Source organism: Danio rerio, chromosome 19 (assembly GCF_049306965.1).
Source record: "Danio rerio strain Tuebingen ecotype United States chromosome 19, GRCz12tu, whole genome shotgun sequence".
NCBI classification, from domain to species: domain Eukaryota; kingdom Metazoa; phylum Chordata; class Actinopteri; order Cypriniformes; family Danionidae; genus Danio; species Danio rerio.
In genome coordinates, this window is record NC_133194.1 from 43636397 (window position 1) to 43659124 (window position 22728).

Consider the following 22728-nt stretch of genomic DNA (forward strand, 5'->3'; position numbering starts at 1 on the left):
TTAATTCAACATACTTTACAGCTGTGTTTCCTGATCAAATAATTTATATTGCATGTATGTACCGCCCATATGGCAGTTTAGGATATAGGGGAAAAAAAAGTTTAAATATTAACTAGACTGGTTTGACTTCAGGTTAATCAAATGCAACTGTCTGATGTAAATAATTTGGAACTTAAATCTAATACCAGAAGAAAATGAATCCTGAGGTGGATATGAAAGCTGAGGACTGCAATCACGCAGAAGCTGAAGCACACGCGGGAAACGGGCACGCGCCGCTCGGCTTTGCTTTCGTCAGCTCCGCCGCAGCTCGTCTGTCTGCCTGTTGTCATGGAGGAGCCAAGATGGCGGTCCTGGCCTATAACCTAGGCAAACGGGAAATAAATCAGTATTTCAGCATCAAAAATGCAAAGTTGCTGGCAGCCGCCGCTGTCGTCCTTCTCACTGTGTTTCACGCGGCTTCTCGACATTATGGAAGTAAGTGTTTGTGTCGCGGTGCATGAAAAACAGCTGCGTGTTTGCGTTAGCATCGAGGCTAATGCTGTCACTCAATGTTTTTAGTCGGTGTGTGCGCGTGTCTGTCACTGTTAAGTCTAGAGCTGTCGCTTTGTTGGTGATAACTGAATAAAACTGCGACTGCTTTGTTAACATCAGTGGGATCTACTTTTATTTACATGCACAGCGTTGTACCTGTCAAGTGCTTCAGCTAATCAATACCAGATCAAAGCTGTTATCAGTGTTGGCGTCCAGCTGGTAACGTTAAATAAAATACTGTCTGTCACCACGGTTGAATTTCCAATCAAACTTGACGCATAATGCCAACAGGCTGAATCTTTAAATCTTAGATAGTATTTCGAGGCGTGACTGGTGCCCAAATAGACAAGTAGCTCGCAATTTTGTTTTGAATCCACCCAAATGCATCCTATCTCAAGCTGTATTACAGAAAACTAAATGCAGTCATGCCTGGTTAATCATTCATTAGACAGGTTTGTTTTGATATTGCATCACTGGCATTTTAATGCTCAATTTATTATTGTGATCCGTGCTATCAGGGATGTACAATGCATGCTTGTTTAAACTTCAAAATCATATCATCTAAAAGTTAACATTTTATCCATTTTATGTAATTTGCTCAATGTTTAAAATAAAATGCAAATACCCAGTTGTCTTAAATGCATGCATAAATAAGGAATGGAAGGAAGATTTGTTGGTGCTTTTATTTTAGACATTAGTCTAAAATAATCATTCAGTAATATATCCAATAGGGTTGTTGTAATACCAATAATCTTACGATACTATACCAGCTGTAGTTTCACGATACTAAGTAGTATTGTGATTTATTATAGTTCTTAAATAATTTCTTACATTATTTCCTATAACTCAAATTATAAAGAAAATTGACTTGAATGTAATTCCTAATTCCCTAAAGGCAAAATAAGTATTATTTGTACCTTGTTTCACCTAAAATGTATTCGTTCTTTTTGTTTATTTTGTAGCTAACTGACCAATAAAAATAAATATACAAATTATACCAAATGAAGTTTGTTACAAAAGAGCATTTTTCCAACAAAATAGACTTTATGAAGTGCTCAAAAATAAAAATGAAAAGTTTCCTGGTGCTACTTTGTTTTTAAAACTTTTTTTATTTTCAGTCTTATCAGGTAACAATCCAAAGGAATTAAAAATTTCACTTTGTGACTCGTTCTCTTTAAGAGATTGTCGGTTGTGGTAGCTACTAAATCATATTGACAGGAACAGAAATGAACCGATTGCGCGTTCGAACTGAATTGTTAGAAAACGTGCAACAGGCTACCATGAAAGTTGCGAATTCTACACCGTTTTACAACCTTAAAGTCTCAACAGACTTTTAAAATAAAATGGTTTATTGCTACACAAACGTGTGAGCATTTTAGTGACTTTTCCACATGCAACATTATCTATTGTAGATAAACCAATAACGACGATACTACCGTTTACGAACTACAGTGGCACCGGCAGTATTTTGGAGCCGTATAGTGATAGTACCGGTAAATAGCGCAACCCTACTATCCAGTGAAATATTGAGATTTTTCTTTTTGTTGTTGTCTTGTGGTACCAAATCTTTTTTCTGTGGCCATAATATTCATTAGTGCATGTACAGTGTTTCATTTTGTTTTTTTGGTAGCGCTGGTGGCTATTTTACCCATTCAGTTATTCCATGTGAGCAATTCCAGCGTTATGGTTGTGACCTCTGCAGTAAAACCTCAAAACATAAATTCACAGAGTAAATGTTAACGTTAAATTGAAACATCTTTTTATATTTTCCAGAACAACTGACCACAGAGTTAAGTGACCAGAAAAATCAGTCTGTAAACATGTTTTGTACTTTTAAGGGAAAAACTTTTGAGGGAAATAAGCATGTAATGTATGTGACCAAAAAAAGTATGCGAGTTTGCAGTCTACAACATACTTTTGTAAAAATTCTGTAATCTAAATTGCACAACCCAAAAGAACCAATGCTTATCAAAAGGATAAGAGTTGGCTCACTATAGAACAAACATGATTGATGTTATTTAAATTTATACTTTTGCATTATTGAGGACAAATTGTCTTTATGGATGTGACATCTCTCGGTTATGGATGTGAAATTCCCACTTGTGCGACTTTTTTGTTTTCAAACTATTATATTTAATTTACCATTGACAAAGACAGTTTTGAGTATTTCTAAAGTACTGTAAAATACTTGCTTAGACGAAACACTTAGAAACTGTTTGCGTATTTTGGTAAAAGCTTTTTTCTTTTAAGGCAAGGTTGACATTTACATGGAATTGCTCAGAGGGATTTTCTCTTAGCAGTATATTTCAAGTTTATTGCAATTGGGAATATGTAAATGTGGTTTGCACTGCGTCATGGGAATGGAAGGAGTTAAATATCTCTTTTTGCAACTTTAAGTGTCTGATTGGCTAAATCAAGCATCTTTAATAACAGTTTTATTTATTATTATTATTATTATTATTATTATTTTTGCACATTCTGCTGTTATGGTTGTTTAAAAGAAAGTTGCATTACAGCAAACAGGAGGATTTTCATAACCATATATGGTTAAATTTAATTTCCATTTAAAGAACATTAAAATCAAGGTTCATGCAAGCTAAATTATTTGCATCATTGCTCCAGTCTTCACACATAATCGTTCAGAAACAAATCTGATATCTTGGTTTGGTGCTGAAGAAATATTTATAATTAGGCCTGGGTAAAAATATGGCAGAAAAGTATTAATAATTTTTATTTTCTCATGTTGGTTATGAATTGTCTGTATTTCAGTGTATGAATTGTTAATCCTCTTTAAAAGAGCATTGATATCTGAATTGAGGGCATTAATTTGAATTAATTTAATTTATATTTTCAAGTATAGTTTACCAAAAAAAAAAAAACCTAAATCAAAAGTAAGCAACTTACTAAAATGTGCAAAATTTAATGTTGTGACATGAAATGACACAATGTTCAAAATGTAATCGTAAAACTATTGTAAACTTAATTAGTTACAGTTGTTGTTTTATTCTCCGAAAGATAAGCCTGTCCACAGTGTCTGGTTTTAAAAGGTAGATTCAATGTCCAAAATGTAAAACTACACAGCTAGTATGTGCACACAGATTGTACACCTTTTTATAATTTATTTTTAATTTATAATATATATTTGCAAGAAAGACTAACAGTGTGTTGCTTTAAGAGGTAGATTAGTATACTAGTAGACTAGTATAATCACTTTTGAGAGAGTCGACTGAATCCTAATTTAAGCCAACACAATACATACACACATTTACTTAAAGGATTTTCCATGTGGAATGTGCTTTATTCACTGTAACTGTTTTTCATTGTTTTCAGGCAGTGACACATGTGACTGGCTGTTATCCAGTGGACGTTTTTTAGGGGACAATGTGTGGCAGCCCTATGGGTGCATGTTACACAAGTACAAAAGCACGTAAGTTGTGGGATCTTTAATTTACCTTAATTGTGGGTGTTGGGTTAAAAGGTGGGCTGGAATTTACAGTCCTCTTTGTTGTCTTTCAGTGAAGCAAAGTTCTGCCTCAGAGAGAAGAGAATAGCATTTGTCGGAGACTCTAGAATACGTCAGCTCTTCTATTCTTTCATCAAAATGATGAACCCTGAGGTGAAAGAAGTTGGGAACAAGGTTTGTTGTTGCTATTCATTTCCGTAAGCCTGCTTTAGGTTCGCTGGTATAATGTATTCCAAACCAAAGTGAGAATTGACTTCAAAGTCATATTTTATCTCCTGGCCCCCGAAGCAATTTCCACTTTTATACATGCGCCACTCAAAGGCTCCAGTGAAATTAAAAAGGAAAGGGTGTAATAGTTCCTGTTCACCAGAAGATTACTTCTGGTATTTGAGAATATGTCCCAGACAAAAAAAGCAGTTGCAGTTTTTCATTTAAGATGAACAATTCTTGTTTTTGTGCAATGCTGCAGTGGTTATAAATAAGACATCTGTAAAAATGCATCGTTGTCTTCAATTAAAAACATTAACATGCTTGAGATATATATATATATATATATATATATATATATATATATATATATATATATATATATATATATATATATATATATATATATATATATATTGATTGATTGATTGATTGATTGGAATAGGTCACCCAAGTATGAAAATGTACCAATCCTTTAATTCATTCCAAATAGAGCTATTAAAGCAGTCTGGTTAATTATGTATTTATATCGCAAATTACACACCGACCATTTTATTAGGTTCACCTGTCCAACCTTTTTGTTACTGCAAATTTCCAATCAGCATCAACTCAATACATTTAGGCATGTAGACATGGTCAATACGATATGCTACAGTTCAAACCGAGCATCCGAATTTGGAAGAAAGACGATTTTAGTGACTTTAAATGTGGTATGGTCGTTAGTGCTAGATGTGCTGGTGGATTTCAGAAACTGCTGATCTACTGGTGTGTTCACGCACAACCATCTCTAGGGTTTACAGTGAATGGTCAGCAAAGAGCAAATATCCAGTGAGCGGCAGTTCTGTGGGCCCAAATGCCTTGTTGATGCCAGAGGTCAGAGGAGAATGGCCAGACTGGTTCCAGCTGTTAGAAAGGTAGCTGTAACTCTAATAACCACTTGTTACAACCGAAGTATGCAGAAGAGCATTTCTGAATGCACAACACATCCAACCTTGAGGCGGATGGGCTACAGCAGCAAAAAACCTCTGCGGGTGCCACTCCTGTCAGCTAAGGACAGGAAACTGAGGCTACAATTCGCACAGGCTCCCCAAAATTGGACCATAAAAGATTGAATAAACATTGCCTGGTCTGAGTCTCAATTTCTGCTGTGACATTCTTATGGTAGGGTCTGAGTTTGGCATCAACAACATGAAAGCATGGTACCATCCTGCCTTGTATCAATGGTTCAGGCTGGGCCCATTAATAACAATTGAGCATAGTACCTATTGAGTGTCAATGCCTTAGCATACCTGAGTTTTGTTCCTGACAATGTCCATCTTTTTATGACCTCCGTGTACCCATCCAATCATCTCAGACTGTTTTCTTAAGCATGACAATGAGTTCACTGTACTCAAATGGCCTCCACAGTCAGCAAATCTCAATCCAATAGAGCACCTTTGGGATGTGGTGGAACTAGAGATTCGCATCATGGATGTGCAGCCGACAAATCTGCAGCAACTGTGTGATGCTATCATGTCAATATGGAATCTCTGAGGAATATTTTCAGTATCTTGATAAATCTATGCCACTAAGGATTAAGACACTTCGGAAGGCAAAAGTGGTTCCAACCCGGTACTAGTAAGGTGTACCTAATAAAGTGGCCAGTGAGTGTATATTGCAGAAATGAAATATTGCAATGTTAGATTTTTGCAATATCGTGCAGCCTCCTATAAGTGAAGAATGAGTAAATGATGACAACTTTCATTTTTGGATGAACTATCCCTTTAATGCTAAGCTTTTATTTTTTTAAACCATTAATAATAATTATTATCAATTATTGTTGATGGTTTAATAATATATCGCCCTTTTGTTTGCATAAATTATGTCATCAGCATGAGAACATCCCTTTTGTCGATGGTGATTCCACTGTGGTAAGTGATTTTAATTTGTGGTTTCTTAAAGTTTGAGCAAATGTTGATTTTATTTAGATCCTTTTAATTATTTTTTTTAATGACAGATCAAAATAAGTTGCGAATGTCTCCATTTCAGAATTTCCTGTGGTACGCAGAAGTGAACAATTCCTTGAAGGAGCAGTTAATGTTATGGACTGAGGTAAAGACAATCATATTATTGTACAGCATGCAAAAGAGCCAAGTTATAATATCACGGGCTTCTGATTTTATCTCCTCTCTCAATAACTCTAGGGATCTGCTTCCAAACCACATGTCATCATCATTGGTGCTGCTACGGTGAGTTCTTGTTTGCAGTCATAATGCCTAGAGGCGCTATTGTTGAAGATCTTTTTAATGACTGATGTGTATGGTTTCCAACAGTGGTCCATTAAGTTGCACAACGGCAAGAGTGAGGCGCTTTTTCAGTACAAGGCAAACCTCACAGCTATAGCAGACACACTGGAAAAACTAGCCGAGCACAGTGAAGTCTACTGGGTTCTACAAGGTGAATAGAACACTTGCTCCTGTTTTGTTTATTTACTGTGTTAAAATGATTACTAAAGTATCACATGACACTGAAGACTACAGTAATTACAGTAGTGTGTGTGTGTGTGTGTGTAATTTTTATTTTTTTTTAATTATCACTAGATCATAGATTGTTTGTTTTTTGTGCAATGTATAAAGTAGTTGACAGTAAATGCACAGTGTGAAATAGTCTTGTGTTTGTCTTTTAGATCCTGTTTATGAGGATGTGCTAAGTGAAAGCCGAAAGATGATCACAAATGAGCAGATAAATCTGTACAATGAGGCAGCAGTTAGTACCCTGAATACCAGCAAAAAGAAGGTCAAATTCCTGGAGGCATCTAGGCAAGCTGCTATGGAGACCATTTCTCAGTCGGTGGACGGCCTGCATCTTCCTGAGAGCACAAGAGATGTTGTAAGTGTTCTGTTGAGACTTTTTTTTTTTTTTTTTTTTGATTTGCTAAATGGAGTGCCGTCACATTTTTATATATAATGGCACAATTTAGGAGTAACATTTGGGTTTGGGCTGGAACTAAACTTTGCAGGACACGGGCCCTCCAGGACCCAGTTTGGACACCCCTGCCTTAACTGGTTTAGGGTAAATGACATGGGTAGATAGACGCGATGCTAAAACCAAGTGTCAATTATTCACTAGTTCAAATAATTTGTTTAAAATGACTGATTGATTTACGATCAAAGCAAGGCTGTATATGAAATCACCTTCTATGCAACTAAATAGTGCACTTTTTGAGGTACAGCCATTTGTAGTGATGTCTGAAGCCATAGTGGATGTTCTGAAGTGCACTCAATCAATCTCACAATGCACTGCAATAACAAGTGTAAAACCAATGCACACTCCACAGCTAGAGAATACTCAATGGACTGTAAGAAATAATGTGCTGAATTTCCATGTTTGACCACAAGATGGCTTAAACAGTAAAATCGTATTGGTGGTAGTGGTAAAATAAGTTATTCAGTTGTTAAATTAACAAGTTGAAAATAGATTTATCAGTCAGAAAAACACAACTGCATCCCTTCAGTGCTCCAATTCACTCATTCATTTTAATTTAACTTTTTTCAAGTGGGCTATATTAGTGGACTTATGCATGATATGTTGACTCACTTGATTCATTCAAAAACTGATTCATCTAGCATAACTTCACTGTGTTTCTCATTTGATAGGAACTATTTCCATTTGGACAGAATTTGTTTTGACATGTAAATTCCTAAATATGCAGTAAGGTCAGCTGCAGTTACTGTGCTTTTAAATTTTGTTAGTAAATCTTTTAGTAAATTAAGTTGTTATAGTGGGTTTTTGCTCTAGTTCTCACTATGCAAATTATTTATTATTTATTTTTGACTCAGTTCTTGTTAAACCAACTTTTCAGGGGTCCGTTCTTCGTACGTGGATTACTCAGTTAGCTGGATTTGGATATTGACGATTTGACACGATCCAAGATCGTTTCGTTCTTCAAAGCTGATCCGAGAGTTGTTGTCATGGCAACAGTTCTGCTAGCTTAAACCTGATCGGGAGCAGGTTCAATTCATATAAACAGGATTAGATTGGCTCAGTTCAAGCAAAGATAATAGAGAAAGTATGTTCTGAATTCTGATATTTTCTTACAATAGTAGTTATATACACTTGGGAAAATAGTAACTTTTTTAAATATATATATATATATATATATATATATATATATATATATATATATATATATATATATATATATATATATATATATATATATATATATATATATATATATATATATATAAGTTATAGTTATTAATAAAATAAATAAAGTTATACATATTAATAAAACGTATGCAATCTGCACTCTCGTAATGAAAGTTCAAAGACTGCCACTTGCTGGTGCAAAGAGAAAACATTTGAACTTTTTTAGATCGTTTTAGTACAATTTGTGTATAATAGAAATGCACAATGTGTGACAAAAAAAAAAAAAATTATACATTAATGCAGTCATAAACATGTTTTGACAGTTAATATGCCAGTGATTATGCTTAACAAAAGTTGCAGACGCCTTTATCAATATCAAAATGCTTTTGAAAACATCCAGTTATTCCTTACAGCGATTTTAAAAAAAAAAACGGCTATTAATAAAGAAAATCTTTTCTAAATGTAGAACTAAATACACTGATATGCATTGAAATACATGATGAACACTCTTGACACATGAAAGTGTAAAGCCTGCAGCTCACAACAAATGTGGAAGGTTATTGCGTATCATATTTAACTAGCCGTTTACTGCTAATTTGATGTAATTTTGCTCACATGGATAATTGAATATTAATCAGATGATGTCATTACGCTGCTGTGCCGTCAGCCAATCGTTGCATTGCTGATCATGATTTCGAGGATCGATAGATCTGTCCTTCACAACACACGCAGCGATCTCAGATCAGTTCATCCAGACATTCTAATCTGATTCACGAACTTGTTTGAAGAACCAAATTAGCGAGAGATCAGTTATCAAGATTAAAAGATCCAGGATCGGCAAAATCATCTTAGATCATTTAAGCGAGGTACGAAGAACGGACCCCAGAAGAGCAGGCAAAACTAGCAACTGACTTGTAGATATTAGAGTAGTGGTTCTCAATCTTGGTCCTGGAGGTCCGGTGTCCTGCAGTCCCCCCCTATCAAACTCCAATCAAACACACCTGGCCTAGCTAATCATGCTCTTACTAGTCTTTCTAGAAACATCCATGCAGGTGTGTTGAAGCAAGATTTTGAGTTTGAGAACCCCTGTTCTGGAGTAAGAAACGTCACTATTGATGCCAATTCATGCCTAGACATCAAGGACGCACCAATATAGGATTTTTGATCGATACCGGTCAAAGCTCTACCGATTTGCATGTTGAGAGCCAATATCATAGCTCACAAATATTTTTTTTTAATGATTGCACAGACAAAACGCATGCATTGAACAACATATTTTATTTAAAACCCTAACTTTATCAGCTATTAATTTCTATGGGCAACTTTATTTATATAAATAAAATCTTCTGTCTTTGTTGCCAATATATTGTGTATCCCTACTACACATCATGCCAAAATCAGCTTGATTATGGTGGAGTCTAACTCTGAACCCATCATAAGCTAACCTGAAATCATGATTTTATCATTTCCTGATGCGAAAAGCTCTCAGGTAAAAAATGTTCATTACAAACATTTTTGTCGCGTGTTAGCAGACCACTGTAATCCACACATGTGAGCTTTGCACTCATCGCGGGGGAATGGGGAAAACCTTTGTTGCAGCACATTTATAAACGCAACACTAACGACCCATGTCTCCAAACAAATCTATTTCTTTCACTAGTTTTAATTATGGTTGGCAACACAGCATGTTATTTCTCTGAACACTGTATCAGGTAAAAACAGTCTTCGAAGCTATCATGCATATTAATTAAGTTGCATCTCATACAAAATAGAGCCCACTGATTGGTTCAAATCAAGTCTTTCTCCCGAATTAATCCTGAAAACTCAAAGACGTCACGTTGTGCCCGCCAGTACAGACAACCAGTTTCAACGCTGGAATTTACACAAGGATCTTATTGTCGTGACATAGCTTCAAAATTTCTTTTTAAACCTGAAAGAGTGAATTTGCCCAAAATAACGCAAAAACAACCAATTTTCACTTTTTTTTTGTGAAAAAAATGTGTCCTAATAATGTTTTTAGCAATGTTGGGCATATATATGACTGTCAACATGGTAAAAAAATGTGTTACGTGACCCTTTTAAATTAACATTTTTTTTATTTCTCCACTTTGTCAGGGCGCCATGGTACTTATGAACTCCATGTGCAACAAGATCCTGAAGCCCATTGATGGCTCCTGCTGTCAGAGCGCTCCTCCGCTAAGCGTCCTTCAGAAGCTAGCAGCTGCTGTCCTCCTGGTGTCCGTCGTCTGCTTCGTCCTGCTGGGCTTCAGCTCACATCGGAAGAGCAGACCCGCTCCTGATGTGGAGAGCGGAGAGGAGAAAAAACACCCCGCTGCTGTGGGGCAGCTCAACCCAAAGGGACCATTACTGGCCATCGGCAAGATGAGCCTCATCATGCTGTACTTCTACCTGTGTGACCGGGCTGACATCTTTATGAAGGAGCAGAAATTCTACACACACTCCGCTTTTTTCATTCCTCTCATCTACATCTTCGTTCTGGGTGTCTTCTACAGTGAGAACAGCAAAGAGGTACTGCAAATTTTAACCTGTATTTATAGTCTCAAGTAGGGCTGTACAAAATATTGCTTCAGCATTGATATTGCAATGTGTGCATCTGCAATAGTCACATCACAGGATCTGTGATGTTGAGATGGGTTTATGTAGTTGACCAGGGGTCCGTTCTTCATACCTCGCTTAAATGATCTAAGATGATTTGGCAGATTCTGGATCTTTTAATCTTGATAACTGATCTCTCGCTAATTTGGTTCTTCAAACAAGTTCGCGAATCAGATTAGAATGTCTGGATAAACTGATCTGAGATCGCTGCGTGTGTTGTTAAGGACAGATCTATCGATCCTCGAAATCATGATCAGCAATGCAACGATTGGCTGACGGCACAGCAGCGTAATGACATCATCTGATTAATATTCAATTATCCATGTGAGCAAAATTACATCAAATTAGCAGTAAACGGCTTGTTAAATATGACACGCAATAAGCTGCAGGCTTTACACTTTCATTTGTCAAGACAAGAGTATTCATCATGTATTTCAATGCAAATCAATGTATTTAGTTCTACATTTAGAAAAGATTTTCTTTATTATAGTAACTGTTTTTAATCGGTGTAAAGAATAACTGGTTGTTTCCAAAAGCATTTTGATATTGGTAAAGGCGTCTGCAACTTTTGTGAAGCATCAAATCACTGGCATATTACTGTCAAAACATGTTTATGACTGCATAAATGTATTATTGCTTTTAAAAAAAGTCACATATTGTGCATTTCTATTATACACAATTTGTACTAAAGCGATCTAAAAAGTTCATATCAATAAGTTTTCTCTTTGCACCACCAGGTGGCAGTCTTTGTATTTTCATTTCGAGGGTGCAGATTGCATACGTTTTATTAATATGTAAAACTTTATTTATTTTATTAATGACTATAACTTTATATATATATAGTTAAAAACTACTATTTTCCCAAGTGTATATAACTACTACTGTAAGAAAATATCAGAATTCAGAACATACTTTCTGTATTATCTTTGCTTGAACTAAGCCGATCTAATCCTGTTTATATGAATTGAACCTGCTCCCGATCAACTTTGAAGAACGAAACGATCCTGGATCGTGTCAAATCGTCAATATCCAAATCCAGCTAACTGAGTAATCCACGTACAAAGAACGGACCCCAGAAGCCAGTTTTTTTTTTTTTTTTTTTTTTTTTTGGGTGGGGGGGGGTTTGTAAGTGCAAGTTTGTGTTTTAAGGACTGTGACTGAATGAACATTTCAAGAGTTTAAAGCATTCAGGCACAATATATTGTACCATTTGTATCTTTTTAATAAAGATACATTTTATTTAATTTATTTATGCTATAAAGATGATGCAGAGTTTCTTTACTTTTTAGATTTTTTTTTTCTTCCAATTTCTGTGCCTAAATAGTGTTTGACAAAACCATAAAGCAAAAATACTTGTGATTGTGTTTATTATTTTTATGCATGCAGTGTTTCCTCCTAGAATTTTTTTTTTCCAGCTATGGTGGCAGGCCTTTTTTGACAGATCTACCAACTACCTGTGGCTTTATATAAATGACAATTGTCGTGAGCGCAATATAGAAATCAAGAAGGCATTTATGTAATAGCTGATTTCCTCTGCTCGTGCACAAACTTCTTGCCCACCCCCTCAAATATAAGCCGCTTCAAGAGTGCGCGGATCTTCTTGTGCGCTCTCAAATAAAAAGCTGCTTAAGTGCAATTTTTAGTGCGTTTATGTCTCCAGCATTATTAGAATTGCTAGGAATATTTATGAATGTTTCTTAGACTTGCAGAGCGATAATAATGCGTTCTGAAGTAAAGTGAAACGGCTATACGTTGTGTTTTATTCGTTTTAAATGTCTGGGTAAAAAAAATCCCCTTTTGAACACAATATATTTTTATTTTGAGATGCATTTAAAATCCTTTTTGGAGCATTAAACATGTCAGGCTGAATAATTCACATCAATCATTGACTTGTGTGCCGTGCGGTCTTCATTTGTTTTTAAAAAAAACAAAAAAAAAACTGATTTCTTTACAATTTTAAACCGTACCTTTGGATATCTTTTCAGCAGGAGATACTGTTGTCCTAAAAAAACGTAAATAAAAAAAAATCTTACACATACCTTAGAAATGGTATAGAATATAATTTTGGTGGTTTTAAAACCTTGACTTTTTCAGACTGCAGTATACCTTGAAAACGTTTATCGTCCCATGCCTAATTGCAATCAATCTGAGTTAATGAAGACTTTCCCAAGAGTGTCCTTTTTAAGGCATCTGATAAAACCGTATTCATATTGCAGTATTTATCGCACAAACCAAATATCGTGCAGCTCTAGTCTCAAGGTTCATGAAAGGTGCTGAAAATCCTTAAATGTTTGAATTTTAATCTGCTGCTTGCATTATGGATGAACTGCTTAAAAATAGTTTTTTCTTTTTTGTGATCGTAATAATTGATCTTACTAAATAGGTTGTTACAATTCATTCAAATATAATCAACTAAATGCCTTTTCTTTTGCATAAAATGACCACTATCTGTGCCCCTTAAAAATGAAAATAAATATGAATTTAAGATTAAATTTGATATTTAAGATGCAAATAAATTACATTTAAGAGAGTAAAAGACGGTAATTTCAGTGTTGGGCTTGGGGCAAACATCCCATCAAACATTTTTCTTAGAATCTTGTCTTGTCCTATATAATAATATATCAATCAGCAGCTGTTATAATGTGATGAAGTATGTAAAAAGGTAATTTACCACACTTGAAAAGGACTAGAGTTTGCGAATGCACCTGGAAAGTTCTTAGTTTTTAATTTGACTTTGTAAAATGTGTACACTAAAAAAATGCAGGGTTCTGCACCATTCAATAATGTTGTCCCCATACAAATTAGTTAAGTTAATTGGTTTTGACAATTTTTAAGTGGATTGAGCATAAAAAAAATTAAGTTGTCCCCAAAAAATCTCAAGAATCTGCTTTTTTTTCCTGCTTATTCTAGTAGTAAATACAAATACAGCAAAAAAAAAGTAAATACAAGTTAACAGTGTATTTACAAAAATTATACAATTGCATAGTTTGTTAAAAAAAAATTCTCAAATCAAGTTCCAAGTTACACTAGGTTTATATACATTATCATTTATAAGTTAACTTTTTGCTTCTAAGGCAATTGGTTTACTCGCTTTAAGTAGCTAACCACTCTTTACAGTGCATGATGTTTTCTGTGAGTTTATAAAAATAATTTCTTTGAACAATCAGTGATGTGTTTTTAAAATTGTAGGTAGAATGAAGATTTCTATACATTTGTAATTGTTTCTCTTTCCAGACAAAACTTTTGAACCGAGAGCAGACGGATGAATGGAAGGGCTGGATGCAGCTGGTCATTCTTATTTATCACATTTCTGGAGCCAGCGCAGTATGTTTTTCTTTTTTTCATATTCTGTCACTTTACAATGAGATTTTATTAGTGAATGTATTTACTGAATTTACTGTATTTACATGAACTAATAACGAACAATACTTGTACAACATTTAATAATCATAGTTCAACATTTGCGTTATTAAAATCCAAATTCATGCTGGATATCATTAATGAACATTTTAATGAGAGTTTACATGAACTAACTACAAACCCCTTCAACTGATACAACCTTATTGTAAAGTGTTGCAGACAATTCCTTTAGGTTGCATTGCATTAGTATTACCTGGGTTCTGAACCTTCTCTTTGTTTGTTTCTTCAGTTCATACCGGTGTACATGCACGTCCGTGTGCTGGTCGCTGCGTATCTCTTCCAAACAGGATATGGACACTTCTCCTTCTTCTGGCTAAAGGGAGACTTTGGACTTTACAGGGTTTGTCAGGTACTTGTTGCCAGACTCTTCTGATCTTTTTTTGCAGTTTGCTTAGAGAAGTGATGCATGGTGGGCTTCTGAAATCAGGAGGCTAAATCCATTTTCAGAAGTCTAGAAACTTTTGATGTCTATTGTAAACTGTAGTTTAAGCCTTTTATAGAGCACTCATTGGAATAACTCTGGTTTGGGTATTACAAGACTTGTGAACGTTTATGAAATAAAAAAATAAATAAATCATAGTGACAAATTATTATTATTATTATTATTATTATTATTATTATATATTAATAATTCAATTTGAGTGAAAAACCATACGAGTAAGCAGAGCGTTATATTATAGGTAAAACAATTGCGTTACAAATAAAATGGTCCGATTATAATTTAGACTGATCTCTGAAACATCAGTTTCTAATCTTTCATTGCTCTAATTGTAACATTGAGATTGTTGCGTAACTGTAGACATCTGCCTCACATTATTTGTGTAATTGGATTTTATTTCATCATTATTTTAATTTATTTATTATATTTTTTTCTGTTATTTCTATAATGGTTGTTTGACATGTTTGTAAAATGTAAAAATGTTAAATCATAAACGAGAAAGCGTTTATTACGTTTAATGGTATTTTATATTTTTATTCAACAAGCATGCATTAAATTTATCACCAGAATTTTGATATCAGAAATTTATAATATTACAACATATTAAAATGTGTAAAAAGAACAGCCTTGGTCAAAATGAACTAAAGAAATTCTGTAAGATATGTCAGATTTTGTAATATAAATTTGTTTTTATTTTGTAATTAATAAAAGTGTTACGTGTTTTATGATGTTAAAGTGGGATGCTGTAACATTTAAGTGAGACAGGTGTAATGTGTGCGACAGATCAATAATGAGGCAAGGTTCAGTTACTCTTATTTAAAGCTTTACTCAATAATTGAATTGAAACATGTAACAATAATAAATGGGGGAGAGAAAAAAAAAAAACATTTATAATTATTATCTTTAAACAAGAACAACGAGTGTAAGGGCCTACTCACACTATGCCATCCGTACCGTGCCCAGGCCCGTTTCCCGGATCGTTTGAGAAGTGTGAGTGCGCTGAATCGGGCTCAAGCACGGTTCACTTGGCCGGCCCTGGCCCGGTTGGAAGAGGTGTGCCTGAGCGCGGTACACTTGGGCTTTGGCGCGGTACGCTTGTGTGTGAGCGCGAAACGCGCCAAAGCCCGAAAGCGAGACGTGACTTTTAAGGGACTGTTTGATATGGATTTATTAATCATTTTTACTGTTCAGTGATCGCAAACTGCCGTAGTTTATTAAAGACGCAAACTCCTAACAGCACGCCAGCTGCGCGCCTTCAGCAGATCTCCTCATTCCTGCAGCACGAGAGCATTATGATTGTTTATGAGCGCCAAAAGTGGCGGATCTGTTCGGTAAAATATCTGACTGTGTGTCCCCGCATCCCTAAGGACTGTTTGGCGAAATATTTGACTGCATGTCACTGCATAACAAACGACAGAAAGGATATAACTAGAGAAATCTCCACTGTGCTGCTGAGTGAGAGCGTATGGCAAGCCGTTTTAACATTTAAACCTTGTTCTGACTATCCATAAATATATTTAGAGATAATTATATATTTTGACAAGTCATTATTATAATTCGACTTGTCAGAATGACAATTAGAGATATCTGCAATTACAATTTGTACTAGTACGAAATCAGATTGGAGATATCTGCAAATATATTATGACTAGTCATATTCCTCCATTGACTTCCATTGAAAAATATTTGCAGATATCTCTAACTGAGTTTTGACTCGTCAAAAATCCAATTCAAGATAGGCTATCTACAACTGTAATTCGACTATTAGTAAATTAATTAGAGATATCTTCAAATATATTTGTAAATATCTCTAAATATTACGAATTAAAGACATCTCCAAATGTATGACTAGTAAAAACTCAGTTAGAGATATCTCTAATTACAATTGTGACTAGTCAAAACTCATTTAGAGATATCTGCAAATATTTTTCAATGGAAGTCAATGGAGGAATATGACTAGTCATAATATATTTGCAGATATCTCCAATCTGATTTCGTACTAGTACAATTGCAATTGTAGATATCTCTAATTGTTATTCTGACTAGTCGAATTATAATTATGACTAGTCAAAATATAATTAGAGATATCTCTAAATATATTTATGGAGTCAGAACAAAGATTTAAATGCTAAAAAGGCTTGCCATAGAGAGCGCTTCTGAACAGCGCAGCAGCGATGACGTAAGCGTGCCGAGGCCCGATATGGTGTGAGCGCGGGCCGTCGGGGGAGACGGGAGGGGGGTCAAGCGTGCTTTGGCCCGGTTCGAGGCAACTGTACCTAGTGTGAGTACGGCCTAAGCCAAATCAAAGAAATTAACAAAACAAAACAATCCTTAAATCTAATATCTTAACTAGGCGTCAAAAAGAAACGCAAATAAAAACCGAGATCTTCAGTGTGTACGACACCCCAACTAAACTAATCAAACTAAAAAATCAAAACTCAAAATACACGGGTGGCAAAACACTCAAACTAATCGAACAAAACATCAATCTAAACTAAAACAAAACAAACCGGATAAGTCCGTTAAATCTTAGTTTAGAATCACACAACCATCATCATATTATGTTACTTAAAGCCAACGAAGTTCAACAAGCAACTCGAATTATCACAGTAACTGAGAGATCACAAAATAGACGAAGCATTTGCACAAACAAATTGCGTGGAGCACAAAGGGTACGCCGAGGCAGGGCGCACACCACACACTGGTCTGACAGGGCTTTAAATCCTTGCGGCTCGACCTGGGATTGGTGGAACCGGAGAGCGTCATAATGATGATGGACAGAATAATAAACCAATGAGAAACCTAGGGTTGAGCAAACAGAGAGGAGGGTGAAAAAAAAAATCTGTCTTATCAAATGTTTAGCATTAATCAATAGCTTTTTTTATATTTGGAATTGTCAGATATTCTAATAAACTAAATTGTTTAAGTTATATCATTATGGATCATGGGGTGTCACGGTGTTGCAGTGGGTAGCACCATCGCCTCAGTTGGCATTTCTGTGTGGGGTTTGCATGTTCTCCCCGTGTTCGCATGGGTATCCTCTGGGTGCTCCAGTTTCCACCACAAGTCGAAAGACATGTGATCTAGGTGAATTGGGTAGGCTAAATTGCCCGTAGTGTATATGGATGTTTCCCAGTGATGGGTTGCAGCTGGAAGGGCATCCGCTGTGTAAAACATATGCTGGGTAAGTTGGCGGTTCATTCTTCTTTGGCGACCCCTGAATAATAAAGAGACTAAGCCAAAAAGAAAATTAATGAATAAATTATGGATCATCTCTTGTTCATAATGAGATCCTAATTCTCGGCCAAACTTTGAATGACTCTTCAGTGCGCTATAATGATGGCTGCAGTTTATAATTCGAATGCATAACTGCACGCTAATAAATCAATAATTATTGAGGTGTGTTTTGTCTTTCAGGTTCTCTTCAGGCTTAATTTTCTTGTGGTGGTGCTGTGTCTGGTTATGGACAGGCCTTATCAGTTTTATTACTTTGTGCCTCTGGTCACCTTTTGGTTTGCAGTTATTTATGCCACAATGGCACTGTGGCCACAGATTCTTCAAAAGCAAGCTAACGGTAACTAAAGTCATATTACAGTATTAGCATTTATTAATTTAGCAGACATAATGGCTTTTAAATTGATTTGGATTCATAAAGCATCGTTTCCCCTTTCTTTTCTCAATGTACAGGTAGTGCATTCTGGAATCTGGCCCTGTTGTTGAAACTTCTGGGTTTGCTTCTTTTCATCGGATTTTTTGCATACTCGCAGGTGAGGTGACAGCAAAACATATCCTTCTCTTGGTTTTTAATGTTTATATTTCTAAGTAAGAATATCAAATCTACAAGAGTCTGATTTTGCTGTATGTCATCCTGAACACATGCGATGGTGATTTTACAGCAGTTAAAATCTGAGTAAGAAGACACAATATTTGCTTTGTTTAACCAATGAAAATGGTTCAAAAGTAGAACATTTGAGCATCTCAAAGTTTGTTTTAATTAATGAATTTGTTTTCGAAGGAATCATAGTAGCCCGTTCAGAAAGACTTGGGCTGCATTTTACTCTACTTTTAGACACGCTCTCACAAATTCCCTTCCTCTTAGGGGAATCCCCGCCAACATTTTTAAAGTGTCTTCCGCTTCAAGTGAATGAATGAAGTTGATTGATATGCCCTTGACTGTTCCGTTTTGACAGAGCGAGTGAGTTTGCTTCTTATGCCCACTCCAGCGCTTGTATGTCCCAGAATATAATTCCAGTCCCAGTCCACTTTTAGACATGTACTTCCCTTCCCTTGTTCTCTCAGTGGAATTCCCAACACCATTTTGAAGTTCATTCTACTTCAAGTAAACAAGGGAAGCTTACATGGACATACCCCCGATCTTTTGATTTTGACCGAGGTAGCACGACGCTTCATCTGTCCACTCCTGCACCTATGCGTCCCAGAATTATTTGTGGTAGTTATGTCACAACAGCGTGGTGCCCAAGGAACCAACCCTATTCCTGGAGATCTACCTTCCTACAGAATTTAGCTGCAACGTTGATCAAACACACCTGTCACTCTAGTTTGTGCATGCGGAATTCTGTCGTACGGCACTGCGAATAGGGTGGATTAAATGAGGTGATTAGACAAAAGACAGCAATTTGCTCCTGATTTTAAATTTATGTTAAAAGAGGTCATGTTTTGATCTTCGATTGGTCTTACGAAGTCACTTGATTTACGCATGACCTTGTGTTTCTGGTCTGACGCATTCGCGTGTGCATGAATTGAAGTGTATAGGGAGAAAAGCCCAGTGTGACAGCATCTTTAGTTGGTTTAGTTGCGTTTAATCAGGGTTGAAGCTGAACTTTGCATGAAGGTAGATCTCCAAGAACAGGTTTAAGCACTTCTGGTTTAGAGCATTAATTCCATTTAAACCCATTCAGATGTTTCTGCCAGTAGTGGACACTTGTGTAACGTAATTAATGATGCACATCCACGGGGATTGAGATAGAGGGAAGTTAGCAGTGAAGGGCATAAAAATTGGACTGGATAGCAGACTGTAGTTCCAAATGCTAAGGGGTTTAGGCCATAGGTGTCAAACTCTTTCTGGAGAGCCACAGCCCTGCACTTGTTTTGCTTTACCCAAGTAAACACACCCGATTAAACCAATTTATCCTTTCAGGTCGTTTGAAACCTACAGGCTAAGCAGGGTTGGGGCTGAACTCTGCAGGAAAGTAGATCTGCAGGAACCGGGTTGAGCACTCATGGTTTTAGGTCTTTCATTACATTTTAAGCCCAAGGGAATTTAGCAATGAAGGAAGTGAAGGCTATGAAAAATTAGACTGGAATGCAGGCAGTGTAGTTCCCAAATGCTAAGGGTTTAGGCCATAGGTGTCAAACTCAGTTCCTGGAGGGCCACAGCTCTGCACTTGTTTCACTTTAATCCCAAGTAAACGCGTGATCAAACCAATTGAGCCTTTCAGGTTGTTTGAAACCTACAGGTGAAGCAGGGTTGGAGCTGAATTCTGTAGAGTTGTGGCTCACTAGTTTTACACCCTGGACTTGGGGCAGGGGTGCCCAACTTTTTTCACGAAGATCTACCTTCCTGCAGAGTTCAGCTTTAAGCTTGATCAAACACACTTGTACTTAATTACCAAGTACTCCTTCAGATCCTACTCAGTTGGTTTAGATGTGCTTGGTCAGGGTTGGAGCTGAACTCTGCTGGAAGGTAGACCTCCAGGAACAGGATTGGGCACCCCTGGTCCACATGAACACGGGTATTTTCAAAACCACACATTTCATTCGCCTGCAGGATGGTAATCTGCCTGTGTTCTCACGTTTGCATTGATTTGTATGCAATGTACTAATGCAAATACTTAATTCCCTGTTTGGTGTCAACCCAGCATAAGTATCATTATCACCACCTGTTGGCTTGGTGCCAAAAACATGAGTTACAGTGCGTTTTTGTATTTTCATGTAGACTTTTTTTTTTTTTTTTTTTTTTTTTTATAATCGTTTTTACAAAACCAGGAAAGTATCAGTTTATAAAAATACCCCTGTACGTGTGTACATGGCCTAAACCCACTCAGATATTCTGCCAGTAGTGGACACGGTGTAGCATAATCAGTGTTGTGCATCCGAGTTAACAAAAGGAGTCAAGTTAGCAAGTGAAGGGCATAAAAACTGGAATGCTGCCTCATTTTGTTTCTAAATGAATCAGCCGTTTGGAATGACTTGGTGAATCCCTCTTTAAAACAAGGAGTTTGTCAGCACCTACTGGTGGTTTTACTGTTTAACTCAGTGGTTCTCAAACTGTGGTACGCGTACCACTAGTGGTACGCGGGCTTCCTCCAAGTGGTACGCGGAGGAACTGCTGAATAATGAAAGAAACAATTAACACTTTTAATCCTTTAATGCGTAATATAACATCGATGTGATCAGCAGTGGCTGTTTTGTGAAGCGTACGATCACAACGCTGTGCTTAGAATGTTTATTTTAGTGCATTGTGTCATAAGCTGCTGAAAATCAGTTTCCGAAGTTTAAGAATTGATTCTGAAGCGTGATTTGACTGACATGAAAAGTAGCCAATCACAGTCGACCTTGTCTAGTTGCGTGAAACGTAAGGGCGGGACAAAGGCTTTCTGTGTTGCAGAGACAGAAAAAACAACTTAAAAACAAATGTTTTGTTGGAATAATGCTTCTCGGATGTTTTCACTATAGAGATGTCTAGCAGAGTAATTTAACCGCGGACATATTTCCTGCCTTTTTGATGATCTACATACACGTTTCGCTCTCCGACAGCCAGTCAACTCGCCTCTGACCTGTCACTCCTCTAAATACATTCTGAATGGCGGCACGGGAATGAAGGTATTGCGCAATTACTCATTTCTGCAAATGTGGCGAGTGCTTTATTTTAACACGACAGCGCAGTCATGTACGCAAATCGCTAAAACAGATATGCGAGCTCTTAAATATGCTTTTTTCAAATGAACTGCAAGACCTCTCATGATCGCCTGTGTGCTCAGATTGAATATAATCGCGATCTCTCCACTATTAAAGTAGACATTATTTATCTTTGCTCCTTGACTAAATTTAGTCAAAAGTATTCAAAGTTATCAAGTATTTAGAATTAGATTGATGCATGATCGATGACAATGCTAATGGTCTTCTTGTTTGGCTGTGTTGTAAAGTGAAACTTACTTTTAGCAAAGGTGGAATTTTTTTTTGTTTCTTTACGACAAAAGAATTATGCTGGAAATGTTTCTGGATGAGGTATTTGTGTGATTTATACATTTAGCTGTATTCTGATCTGTCTTAAAGCATTACAGGTCAAAGCAATCCGTTGTTACTGTACTTGTTTATTTATCAAAATTAACAATAAGACTCTTAAAGCACTGCTTTGATAAATGTATTGTTGTCACATTTTAAATACCTCAAGTAAAATGAAGCCATTTGTTTTATTTTTTTACTGACAGTGTACTTGTATTTTTTTTAAAGTTCCTATTTTAGATTAAAATCAAGTGTAAAATAAATCTACATGTGATGTACAGCTATTTAAGAAACAAATTTGCCATATTGTAAAGAAAAATAGTGTAACAAATGTAAATAAAAGGCTAAATTTAAATCTTTTTACCATATACTTTAATTTAACCTTTCAAAGCTTGAAAATATCGTTTAAAAATGGGCAAAAAGTGTCTCTATGGCCTTTAAGATTATGTGGTAGTTTTAACAGTGCTTTTGAAAAAGATTAATTGTCATGAAAGGAAAAATTGACCATACTTCCTTTGTTAGTGCAAATTCCTATACATGTAGCTTTGGGATTTAAGCAATTAAACCATTCAATCAGGTTTAAACTTAAAAAACGTGATTTCATAATATAAATCTGATTTTTTTTTTTCAAAAGTAACCAACTAGTACTTTTTAAAAGAGTACTTTTACCTAATAT

The 22728-nt window shown here is 36.0% G+C and overlaps 1 protein-coding gene across 4 annotated transcripts in view; it reads left to right on the forward strand.

Moving 5' to 3' along the window:
- The first annotated feature begins 70 nt into the window (after positions 1-70).
- casd1 (CAS1 domain containing 1) overlaps positions 71-22728 on the forward strand; it is a 28369-nt gene continuing 5711 nt past the window's right edge. Inside the window, exons 1-14 of one of the 4 annotated variants that reach the window (XM_068215189.2) lie at positions 75-474; positions 3862-3958; positions 4048-4168; positions 6073-6111; positions 6230-6292; positions 6385-6429; positions 6514-6637; positions 6867-7069; positions 10448-10861; positions 14183-14272; positions 14598-14717; positions 18225-18381; positions 18495-18574; positions 21585-21650. In XM_068215189.2, the coding sequence (XP_068071290.2) occupies positions 195-474; positions 3862-3958; positions 4048-4168; positions 6073-6111; positions 6230-6292; positions 6385-6429; positions 6514-6637; positions 6867-7069; positions 10448-10861; positions 14183-14272; positions 14598-14717; positions 18225-18381; positions 18495-18574; positions 21585-21650 (1899 nt within the window). In that variant the 5' untranslated portion in view covers positions 75-194. Of the gene's footprint in view, positions 475-3861; positions 3959-4047; positions 4169-6072; positions 6112-6229; positions 6293-6384; positions 6430-6513; positions 6638-6866; positions 7070-7205; positions 8045-9218; positions 11007-12024; positions 13796-14182; positions 14273-14597; positions 14718-18224; positions 18382-18494; positions 18575-21584; positions 21651-22728 lie in introns of those variants that run through there. The other 3 variants (NM_001278180.1, XR_012394724.1, XM_073931114.1) reach the window with 3 other exon arrangements.